Source organism: Netta rufina (assembly GCF_964035555.1).
Source record: "Netta rufina genome assembly, chromosome: 2".
Classification (NCBI taxonomy): Eukaryota; Metazoa; Chordata; class Aves; order Anseriformes; family Anatidae; genus Netta; species Netta rufina.
Window position 1 is genome coordinate 24,877,619 of NC_140124.1, and position 12,988 is coordinate 24,890,606.

Here is a 12,988-nt window from a genome sequence, read left to right on the forward strand (position 1 = left end):
GACTTCCCAATCCATCTGGACTTTCTCAACTTGCTGTCCTGACAAAGATTCCATTTTTGCCTTCAGATCATCTTTCACCCCAACTTGGGAAACTTCCAGGTCGCTTTTTCACTTCTTTGGTGAAGTGTCTCTCTGATTTATATCTCATTTTAATTCTTCGCACTCTCATGCTAGGCTTTATTTTGATGGTAGCCCCCTTTTGTTATGTTCTATGAAATAGAACATGATTTATTCTAGCTCATCACAATACAGCTAAGTTGCTCACCATTTTTATCTTTGCAAAATGATTTCACCCTAACATTTAAGCCAATCCATCTGACCTGCTTAAAGCTGTTTCCATTCAGGGTGGAGCTCACAAAGGGTATCTCTGTTAAATTTGACTATATAATGCACATAATGTCTTGAAGGGACAAATACAGAGAATCAGTCATCAAGAACAACAGAAATTCAATAAACTCTGTCTCAGAATAAGTTAAATTACTTGCCTGTGCTGGTCCTACTGTGGGGTACTTCAGAATCTCACTACTTGTTTCCTAACTTCCTGACTATATTAATTTAATGCTACTTCACACTAACTAGTTCGTATACCAACTTTGTTCTTTTACTCATGTTCTCCCTCTCTGTCTCCTTACTGACATTTTAGATACCAATTGTATTTACTGTCATAAATAATTTATTAAATTAAAGCAGTGTTTTCTTCTTGTCTCACAGAAAACAGTTTCCCCTTTCTTGGTCAGTAGACAGCAATCCATCCTTCCCTGTGCCTGTACTTGTCCCATATCATTTCTCTGAGGCACAGAGAAAACAAACAGCACACAGTATTCTTGATGAGGTCTGTTCAAGTAATTTGTGTTGTAGCATCAGTATTTTCTCATCTGTAATAAAGCACACTACATCTAACAGTCTAAATTTCCATTTACTCTTTTCATGCACCAGACCAGTGACTCACAGGCTGCCTGTGATCCTTGTTGCTCCTTACTAAGCTATTGTTAAATCCCCAAAGCTGACCACCTTCAGTTAGCAGGTTAGCTCACTTTCTAGCTTGCAATTCTTTTAGTGTAACATATTTTCCTCTTCGTTTATCCACTTGATTCTAAAAGACAGTAAGTCTAGAGAAATTCAGATTAATTAACTGATGCCCTATACTCTACTGAAATCTGGATAAGCTAGGGCTATTATACAGTTTAGCAAGTGAGTTATCTTTTCACTTTTTGTGGGGAATAATGTATGCAGCAATATGTAATTGATTTCTCTAATGCAGGAAGCCAAATACAAGGCCTTGGACATCTGCTACCATTCAGCATACAATAACAAAGAATATAATGGAGTTAAATTAAGAATGGGAAATGGAAGGCTGGACATCAAGGAAACTTTCTGAGAGTGATTATATAGAGGTTTTGGAACAGGCTCCCATGGGAAGTGATGGAATCCCTATTTCTTGGCACATTTAAAGTTAACATGGGCAAAACATTAGAAATGACATAACAGAGAACAATCTTGCCTGACTCAGAAAAAGACTGTATGATTTCATGTTTCTTCTGATTTTGAGCTCTAGAATTCCACACCAGTGACACTGGACAAGTACTAAGTACTGATAGGCTAAGGGAAATTTCCTCTGGTGTACCTGTGCAAGGGAATTTTCAATTAGAAACAACTCCTACAGCAGGACTTTGGGCAGTGTGCAGAGAAAATTTATGAATATTTCCCTGAAAAACATGTCAGCAACTCATTTTTATTGTATGTAAAGCCCTAGGAGCATTTCCATCAGCAGTGCACAGATGCCTGCCTTCACTCTGGAATAGCACACGTTCGAAGGGGAGTGTGCTATTTTCTCTGCTCCTCTTCCTTCAGCCATCTCACATTCAAGTATCCGACAGGCCCATGCCTGCTAACCCTGTGTGCTCTGATAAGAGCATAACCTGAGGCTGTGTTTTAGTGTTTCAGGATGGTTTGAAATTATGTGGGAACAGTTTTGTAAATACACAGGGAGAGACCTTGTCAAACAATCAAATTGTTTTTACAATCCAACCCACTCAATTATCTCTGGGAGTAGATGTAAAAACAGACCCGCTTAAATCAACAGAAAAATAGTACAAAGAAGATGTAAATCACTGGGTGGGGGAAATGCACCACATATTTTTGTATCTGAAAACAGAAGATAGAAGTGAAGTCCGACAATAGCAGAATGCTCTTTTATAATATAGAGAATCACAGAATGGCTGAGGTTGGAAGGGACCTCTGGAGGCCATCTGGTCCAACCACTGCCAAGCAGGATCACCTAGTGCATGTTCCATGGGATGGCATCCAGGCTGGTTTTGAGTATCTCCAGAGAAGGAGACTCCACAGCCTCTCTAGGCAACCTGCTCCTGTGCTCTGTCACCCTCACAGTAAAGAAGTGCTCCCTCATATTCAGCCAGAAATTCCTGTGTTTTGGTTTCTGCCCGTTGCCTCCTGTCCTGTTGCTAGACTCCACTGAAAAGAGTCTGACCCCGTCCTCTTGACACCCTTCCTGAAGATATTTATACACATTGGTAAGATCTCTTTTCCAGGCTAAACAGGCCCAGTTCTCAGCCTGTCCTCGTACGACAGGTGCTCTAGTCCTCTAATCATCTTCGTAGCCCCCCTCTGTATTTGTTCCAGTAGCTCCATATCCCTCTTGTACTGGGGAGCCCAGAACTGGACACAAGACTCCAGGTGTGGCCTCACCAGGGCTGAGCAGAGGGGAAGATCACCTCCCTTGACCTGCTGGCAACACTCTTCTGAATGCAGCCCAGGATCCCGGTGGCCTTCTTGGCCACAAGGGCACATTGCTGACTTGTGGTCAGCCTGCTGTCCTCCAGGATTCCCAGGTCCTTCTCCGCAGAAATTACATACTTTAAGTCGGCACTGTGTTACTAACAATATCTATGGAATCTTGTTAAGTGAAAAAAAAAAAAAAAAAAAGAAAAAGAGAAAAGAAAATAAAGAGACAAGACAAGAAAAAAGCATTTCATTTTATCTTCGCATCAACATATGAAGGCCTATTCACACTGAGTACTTTTTTTTTTTTTTTTTCTTGCACTAAGGGAACTGCACTGATATAAAACAATGCCAAATTTTACTCAAAGGTAGCAAGGGAATGCCTCACAAAAGCAGAATTAAGAGGAACCCCAAAATTATCAGGCATCAGATGAAAAACAAAGAGCTTTTCTTTCTGTATATGTTAACTACAGCCAATAATATAAGTCGTTCAAAAATGAACTAGATGAAATCACAGAAGATGGGTACTTTAGCAATTATTAAAGACCACAATTGAGAGTGAATCTCCAGAATGGGAAATTGCTACATTCCTGATTGCTGGAAGCTGGTTACTTACTCTTACTCTCCTTCCTAAGCATCCTCTGTTGGACACTATCCTTTGATAATGAGCACAATAAACCTTTACTCCAGCAGCCCAGCAGAAACCTCCTTTGTTCTAATATGAATTGTGCTAGGAATTCTACCATTTCTTCTTTTATTTATTTTATTTTTTTTTCCCACCATCACAAGAAAGATTTATTCTGCAAGGTTGCAGTGGTGCAGCTGCTGGGCTGCAAAACGTGCTCAGCTCAGTGTGGACAAACTCTGTAATCGCATGAGATGTATTCTAATGTTGCAGCTCTGAAAAGCTTTTTGGCACAGGAGACATTCTCATGTGGAGCCAATTTACTTGTTTACTGTAAAATAATTTACTTTCTTTGAAAGATTAAAAGATAGGCTTTTTATGGTTCATGATAAACCTGGGCCTGAATCAGAGCAGAGGGTTGCATTCTCTGCATTCCTAGCAGGTCTCAAGGGTGAGCTGTGGCATCAGCTGTGGAGGAAGAGCACAGAGCCCTGAACTCAGGCCTTGGCACCTGAGGGTAAAAAATGCTTCAGAGATACCCTTAGAAGTTTTCTTAGAGTCAGTTACCATAAGAGCCTTAAATGAACCAGTAACTGGTTCATCTAACATCTTCAAAACAGAGTAAGTCAGCGTGAATTGTGAGGTTTTGAAAAACATTTCCGCCTTTGAGTTAGTTTAGTTATTCGAGTCCTCAGATGAAGACTTCAGATGTGGTTTCATAACTGACTCCAACAAATCTAAGACTGTGGTATCTATGGAGTGGATGACCCCATCCTTCTGCTCACACTGCCCTGTGTCAGTGCTTTCACTCACGTGGCCGTGCAGTGATTTGCATCCACTAATCCAACTGAAAATGAGTAACCCCTGTTTATGGGGCTCATTTTCAGTCACACTGCAAGTGCATGACCACAAAGGCAGATGCAAGGGAAGGGATGGAAGCATATGGCCAAAAGCAGGACTATCCTTTCTGCAGCTGTAGAAATGTTACATCTCTTTATGCTGACTGTGAAATGGCATCCTTAGAATAGTATCTCTAGGATGTGTTTCTAAAAATAACAGCCTTACCATAAATCCTGTCTCACTATGAGCGCTCTTCTAGACAAGCGAGACTAGTAAGTTTTCAAAATGATCCTATATTATCATTATTCCATTGAACAAAAGCAAGTTCTATTCTAATTTCCTACCTTTGTCCACCTATATTTCTATATTTGCCTTTGATAATATCGTTACATTAAGCAATCTGTTTGTTCATTGTTATTTTCATATAAATCCGAACTCTCTTAGTGAACATCTGATCTGAAGTCAATGTAAGTATATACTGAATTTTTTTCAGTCAGCTGCAGACTTCATTGTCAATGTGCCGATAATGATTTTCATTCTTAAGATGGCTCCAGAGATAAATGACTCATTTTATGTGATGGAAATAACTTTCCTATAGGGTGTTTGGGAAGATGCAATAAAGCTTCCTTCAGTTATCCAGATGTTAAAATATCAGGGAAATCCACTCATTTCTTCACAAAGCCAGATACATGGACATTCTATGCAGTGCTCTGTATTAGTAGGGAAGACAGATTTTCCTTAAATAAACCAACCAATTTAATCGTATTGCATTCCTAAATAACCACAACCTTTCAGCAGCACTCACAAGCTCAACAACACATATTTTGATCCTCTGGCTGGCTGGCTGTGACTCATTTTCCTTTTCAGGGACATTTGGGTAGACTGGAGAAATGCGCCATGAGGAAAGAACTTAAGACTGGGGCTCAGATCTAAGGTGATGTGCTTCCTCATACCAGTGAAGGCCCAGTGCATACCAAAACAGAGTCAATTCCACCTGTCTGAGGGAGGCAGACTTATATTCTTATCAAATTCTGTATGAGATGAAGCCTAGTGTCACTGTACTGATTCCATTAGGGCACTCTTTAATACATCCCAGATTTTGCCTCTGATTTACCAGAAGCAGGTGCTTAATTAATTCCCATAGGTCTACTCCTATGTTTGATGCTACCTGTGAGCTTTAAGGAGATTGCTGAATCAGGCCCAATGAAGGCATTAACCTAATGCAACTTAGGTTAAAGTTGTATTGAAACAGACTTCAGGTTTGCTGGAATGTAGCCAGCAGATGAATGGACTATGCAGGCTGTATTACATACACATAAATATTTGGGTTTTGGGAAGCATAGCACCATAAAAAGGTAGCTGAAAAAAAAAAAAAAAAAGAAAAAAAAAGATCCAAAGCAAAAGAAACTTCTCTGTGCTGTTTTCAAGCTCTTAACTATCGTATTAGCTCAGATGAGAGTTTACATTCACATTATTTACTAACAGGTGGCATTTATTAGTATCTTACAACGCCACAGTGGGCAGAAACCAGGAAAGCACTCATTCCTCTTTGGAAGAGCTTTTTTTCTATCTTTTTGTTGTTGTTTTTGTTGCTGTAACTAATTTATACATTTATTTTTACAAAGTAAGCCCAGTTAGTGAAAATTATTTTATGCTCCCTTGCTACTATACCAACAAAATGAAATCCAAGTTCCTGCATGATGTGACATGTAAACCATTTGTGCAGAAGTGACTGCCAGGAAATGGATGGAAAGTTTTTATCCTGAAGAAACACTCAAATAAAATGCTAGCGTAATCTAAAATTATTCACTGACAGTAACTGCGGGATTTTTTGTGTTTTCTCTTTTTAATTATCAATTTAGCTGAGCTTAGTATTCAACAGTTTAGGACATCAGCAGAAAAAGCGATGTGATTCCCTTCTGATGTTCAGTAAATCTGAAAACAAGTTGTTGTTTTTTTAAAAGGAAGACATAAAGAAATTTTGTTTGCATTTCATGGGAAAAAAACATCAGTATTGCTGCCATCTAAGGTAAAGCACACATGTTTTCAAAGAAAGTATTATGAACGTGTTACTAACATTTTGCCAGTTTCACTCAGGTCCTTTAAGGCACATCACGATTTCAAGGCTGGACATCTTCAGCTCCACCTAGATGCTGTGATCATGACTGCGTGCACTTATCTCCGCATTCTGCTGCGCCTCAAGTCAGCTTCATTTCCTTTCTTTAAGGCAGTTAGAAGTCAACACAGAATAGAGAAATGGTTTATTTCTCTTTCATGATGTAACTTCAAATTTTCAAGACGGCCACTTGTTACTTTGTTGAGAGAAAGTTAAAATCAAGCATCCATTTTTCGGGACCAGTAAAAAAAGTGGTAGTTCATTAACTTTTGCTATCAAACTCTAACATTTCAGTCACATCAATCCACTTCTTCTTTCCTGTGAAGCTTCTCTGTTATCACAAAGCCTATTCAAAATTTCCCCAAGGGCCAAGACCAGTACTTGAAAAGGAGCCTAACTTTGGATGAAACCGAAAGCATGCTCTATTATCCACCCTCTGAGCCTCCCCCCACCCCGACCTCATTCTTTCTCTAGAAGCTGTTATTTCAGACCTGTATCAGTTCTCAGTCTGACCACAGCTGGGAGCAGTGATCTCCACCCTGCCCCCCCAAGCATGTGTAACATTAGTTTGAATCTTTTATTCATTCACTGAAGGAAGTATCAAGAGGTCTCTTTAAATGAGAGCAGCACGACCAGATGACTGGTCGGCCAGAAGGATTCTGCAGTATTGTAGAAATAACTGGCTGTCAGAGGGAGACTGCTTTGAAGTTACCACTTGCAGCACCCAGAGTACCAGGGTTGGATCAGTTTTTACTGGATTACTTTCATGGCAAACTCTTTTTGTCTCATCTGAAGAGTTTCTTTGTGAGCAAAGAATGAGGATGCATCTTGGGAATGATCTGATACTTCAAAAGATGTTTCTTGTAGTTTATCTTGCAGTAAGCTTCTCTTGTGAAGGAAATGCTGCAGAACCCTTCTATTGATCACAGTGATAGCACATGCAATGTGCCTCTTCTCATTGGGCTGTCTGCAGTATCGTATTTCAATAAAACTCCAAAGAAAATCCGTGCAAGCTAGGAGTTTTTATTAATTGACATATGTTTAGATATGTGCTCTCTTTTATAAGGCAACATTTTTCCTGTAAACACTTCAAAACAAATCTGATCCTGCTGAAGTATACCCACTGTCTGGCAAGGAGCTCCAATTTGGATTTCATTTGCGAAACAATAAAGTCAAGAATATCTTTTTCTTTATGTTTCAAAAACAGAAGACTTTTTTATTATTATTATTAAAAAAAAAAAAACTGTATTGCATTTTAATGGAGGAAAAAGGAAAGAAAGCAAGCAAGAAAAAAAAAACAAAAAAAAAACAGCACACCAAAGCAGCTAGCCAAAGATAAAAGTTGCATTCAGAAAAGGAAAACTCATGGCCTAACTGGGTCAGCTACTACACATTTAGTAAGTTTCTAACCACTACTTGTTCTGTAAGAGCAATGAAGACTGACATTTCAAACCACACTACATTATCACATTGCAAGTAGGGGTCCCCTTTGGTTACTACGCACATATACAACAGTTGGTTTTGAAGGTGTTAAACACTAGGCATTCAAAAATAATACATTTTAAACTTAAAAAGACATTATTTTTCTTAGGCCTGCTGTCAACATGAAAATTGTATTGGCACTCTGATTTTGCTCATAGCCTTTATTTTTAAATAAGAAAATAATAGTAGAGTAAGTTCTAAGTGTGAAAGCCATTATCCAGGCCTACATCCATACACTTTATTTGGCCTTGGTGGCTGAACAATTTTAATACTCTCTAGCACAGCTGCAATTACAACTGCATGATTGTGGTAACACAGTGCTAACTTGCATGTGGACGACCTCAGCCTGAAGAACTCTTGGTTGCAGCAACGCTAAGGGTGCTAGTGAATGGGTTTTGAAACACCATTTCTAGCTCCCAAGTGTTAGGTACTTGAATATATGTGCATCTTTCACAGAGAAATTCTAGCAATGTTCTCATCCAAGCTGGCCTTAGTCTGGTTTCGCCTTAGTAAATATATCAGTATGTATCAGCACTGTATTTCTGGGTCTTTTGACACACCTTTGACCCTATGCAGGCTACATGGTCATAGACAAATGTCTCCACAGTTTTGTAGATGCTTTTTCATCATCTTTTGCAGACCTATTCCAAAACACCCTGCTGGCAGCCTTAGAGAACTCCAAAGTTTTAGATTAAAGAATTTTATGGATCAATAGAAATAATCATTGAAGCTGTTACTGCTTCTGACTGACTACCAGGAAATGAAAAATTACAGCAATTCAGGAAGAACTCTTCTCTCCTTTTCCTCAAAGGTCTGTTTTGAGTTACAACATAATCAATCTTCACTGACCTCAGCTGAGAGATTCTTTCAGCTTTGGATTAGGCTACATCCTACAGGCAATGAAAAAACCCAACCCTAAAACACACGTTTACATATGCTTTGTGTGAAGAGAATACTTTCCTATGTTTAGCAAGATGTTGATACTGTTTTCTGTTGCTTCCTTCCTTTGGTCCTGCTGAAGCCAGAACCCAGGATGTCATTGTTAGTTCACAGACCAGTGATGAGACTCTTACAGTAACTAATAATAACAACGGATTGGTTTTTACCAATGTGAGCCAGGCTAATTGCTATGGTACAATGTAAAATGCAAAGTGCACTCCTTTCAGTTTCCTTTCTCAGCAGTATTTCCTTTCCTGTCTTTAGCGTAAGTGATACTGCCATGGCAGTTTTGATACTCAGAACAGAAAATTGAAAGAAAAATAATAATGACCAAGTAACAAAACCAAATGACATCCAACATGTGTGTGGCATCGTTACTCTTCAATACACCTCAGATGTACTGTGCCAAGCTCACAGCAGCTGGTTCCGGAGGCAGGGCCAGTAAGTGTGGAAATGGTGTCAAAAAGTAAGGAGCTGGCTGAGCTTTCCTACCAGCTAATGCAGGAGAGGGCCAGACCTTCTGGGACCGAGCTCTGGTCTGAGCCAAGGACAACCTGGAGAGCTCCTGGGAGAGAGGCAACGGTGTCAGGTGGCCTAGAGATACTGGAGGTGCTCTTTAACAGCTGGCTTGGGGAATAGCTGTGATTTTGGCTGCCAGGTCCAGTTGAGCGGTCTCCAGGCACAGTTCTATTTGGAACCAATTGCTGACATATGGGACCAAGCACTGAATCCATAATCACAGAGATGGAAAATCAGAGGCATGACAGTGTGGCATTTTCAAAAGTATCTGTATATTTTTTCAGGCAAGACTACCTGAGCATCAGCAAATAAAACAGATAACTTTTCACCCTCTGTTTTTAATGTGCAAAACCAGCCAACATCACAACAGAAGCAAGACCCAGAGAACTAGGGGTTTCAGAAAACTAGTGCATACCTATCCTTCAGTAATCAGTCATGGTTTAATTTAGAACTAGTAATCAGTAATCGATTACTTTTACAAAGTAACCACAACAACGTCAGTCCAGGTTGGAAAGCAATAGTTTTTACAGACTCAAGCAACTTAGAAGAGATGGTTTTAGAAGCAGAGTTATAATACAGGACCACAGGGACTAAGGCATACTGCTGCATTAAAAGAAAAACAAAAGCCTCCAGAAACTTACCACTGAGGTAAGAGCCATCTGAAAACTGTAGATTCGTGCAAGGCCAAAGTCAGCTAACTTTATCTGCCCGCTGCTGGTTACAAGGATATTTTGGGGTTTCAGGTCCCGATGCACCACACGATGTGAATGCAGAAAATCCAGTCCCCGAAACAGCTGAAGCATCATATCCTAAATATAAGTAAGAAATCAATATGCAATTATCAAGACAAGGCAAACAAGTAAACTCCCTGCCATAATCTGCAAAACTAATTTAAGTAAGTATTGACCTGAATATGTACACAGAAGATAAAACCACCTATTAATATAAAACACACAGGATGTTGCTAGAACCAGTTGACTTGAACAGGTGTACTTATCGAGTTAATGTATTGTTTCTAGTTGAATTAGTTGAGGTTCATTGATAAAAGTATAAAGGCTGGTCAACGCACTTAAATAGCAAAAGCATGTCTGTAAAACCCAGGACAACTTTGAAAGAATGCTGTCCTAGTAAGAAAAATACATTGCAGCTTACGGTTTTTACATCTGACAAATGTCTGCTTTGTCCTGCCCCAGTGAAGTGAAATCTTATCAATCACTTCAATAGGCACAGGATCCGTTTCAAACCGAAAAGCTAATTAAATGACAGTTTTGTCAGAATTTAATGTTACAAAGGGGAAAAAGTTCACTTGATAAAACCTGTTCTATAGAATATACTGAAAAGGACAGAAATTACCTTTGGATCAAAGTTTAGCAGTAAATCAGTGTAATAATCATAAGTAACCATTCTCATTTGGCTTTCTATTGTGTTACAGTGATGCAATTTTTTATTACATTTCCACAGCTGAAGGAACCATTTAATCTGTACTCATGATTTCAAATTAATCTTAGTAATGGGAAAGGAATGAACCAACAGACTCAAAGCTAGAAATCCCCAGAATTCCAAATTAGAAGGATACCGTCAACTTGAAAATTGTATTTGCAAACCAGACAGTTACAAGGGGATGTTGCAAGAACTAAAAAATCAAAAGGGATATAGAAAATGTTTATTTTCCTTGTGCACTTGACTTGAGTTTGTAAAACTCAGTCCTGTGTTTACTGGTGACATATGTGCTTTCCATAAGCCGTGCAGTAGGCTGTCTGCCAATCCTGTTATTAGCAGTCAAAATGATTTTGAAGAGGTGGATGGCATGAAACATGAGAAAAGGGAAGAAAGGTGAACCGAAGTCAGCACTTTTATTCTTTCTATGGACTCCTCTAATGACCATATCATAGGAACAGAAAAAACCTTGACATTTTTTCAAAAAAATACTCAAAGCACACTATTAAAAGGAATGCTATCTGCAAATGGATTTAAAAAGAACTCAGAATGCTCAACTTCCTAATATTTCTTTAGCTGGATTTATTTTTAAGATACACTATGACATTGCTATATAATTTAATACAAAATTATTACTTTAATGTAATGTCTCCTGATCATCTCTACAGAAAGTGTTATAAAATGGATAAATATTAAAGCTAAAAGCTCTTATCTGACCTCTGATAAAACATAACCATTTCTATATACAGCCTACAACTCTTTCAGACAAACATTATAACAGTGGCCTGTTGATAAAGAGATGAGTTTTGATTTGAAGATCCAGATGATGGAGATAGTACCATGAAACTATGGAACCTGTAAAAACATTTAATTAATTATAATCACCTCTGAAGGATGGTGGTAAACTGAGCTCTACATTTCCTGCTGTCTGATGCCTTTAGCTCCCTTGGCTTCCCCAGATAAAACAGAGATCTGATAATTTTGATAACTAGCATAATAGCGTTTGCTTCTCTAAAACAAATACACAAAAGATATTGAATCCTCTCATGTTCATGATTTCCCTTTACAATTCAGAAATATGTGGAAGAGCTAGGACTAGCTAGAGCTAGGACACTAGTTTCAGGCATCAGTAGAATTAATACATGTTATATTGGGTCATACTGTTATATTTTAATTTTAATTTTAATTAAATCCCACAGTCTTTGGATCAGTCTTGAAGAGGTACCGAACATGCTAAGGATATTTAAGCATGTGGTTATCTTAAGTATGTACATAATGAATTCGTGTCTAATTATTTTATTCTAGGTAGACATATTACCAGAAAAAAAAAAAAAAAAAAAAAAAAAAGAACTTAAGGATTAGTCATTAGACCCTGGCAAGTCCCTTTTTTTGTGACATTTCTTCATATTATTCATTTGTCAAGAATGTAAACTCATTCCTGCAGTTAACAAACATATCAAGATTTTTTTTTTCCTGCGACTCATGCTGTTTCATATTTCCTCCTCAAACTCACTGGATGCAGTTCTGCTCTGCTAGTTGCAAGTTGCAAGCAATGTCTTCAGTTTCTAAATTCAGAGTCTTCATCCAGGCATGTGGAAAAAAAATAAAATATTTGAAAATGGAAACTCATATCTCTTTCTCTTCTCCCACAGGACTTGAAAGATGAATATCATTTATTGAAGCTCTGTTTACACACACCAAAGGGGATGTGCAGCAGAAAAGTGGATTGGGAAAGTTGAAATTAAGAAGGCATAAAAATGAAGAATGAAAACTGGGGAAAAAAATGCTGTATTTCCTCTTCTGCGAAATTCAGATTTAGTTCATATAAGCTATCCTCTATTATTCATTCTGGATAGTTGATTATACTCTTTTGATATCCCTTGTTACTCAATATTATACACAGGAACAAATTTCATTTCACAACTATCATAGAGGAACAGCCCAAAGATTCACATGTGCAAAGAAAGGCATTTTGGTGTAAAAAGACCATTTGCTATTTGCGATTCATTATTCTCCTGTTATTAAATTCTCATCTGTCTAAGAGCAGAAAAACAAATCACACAAGAAGGTCTAATTATTATGTGCTTTAAAAGCGTAATATCAAATTTTGCAGTTCAGAATTTGATATTTGTTTGCATAAATTATTTATTAAAAAGAGTATTAACAAAGTATGAACAAAAGGGAAAAACTTTTTTATCCATAATGAATCGTTAACTTTGTGCTGTCCTTGAGCTTCGTCTAGAATCTGTTTAGGCCTCAGGTTTGGAAATTACTTCATACTCTTAGCAAAC

The 12,988-nt window shown here is 38.2% G+C and overlaps 1 protein-coding gene across 1 annotated transcript in view; it reads right to left on the minus strand.

The window, feature by feature from the left end:
• Window positions 1-12,988, minus strand: part of CDK6 (cyclin dependent kinase 6) — a gene marked incomplete at its 3' end in the record, with an annotated part of 127,310 nt that overhangs the window by 62,147 nt on the left and 52,175 nt on the right. Inside the window, exon 4 of the mRNA XM_084281537.1 lies at window positions 9,902-10,069. Within this exon, the coding sequence (XP_084137663.1) occupies window positions 9,902-10,069 (168 nt within the window). The remainder of the gene's footprint in view (window positions 1-9,901; window positions 10,070-12,988) is intronic.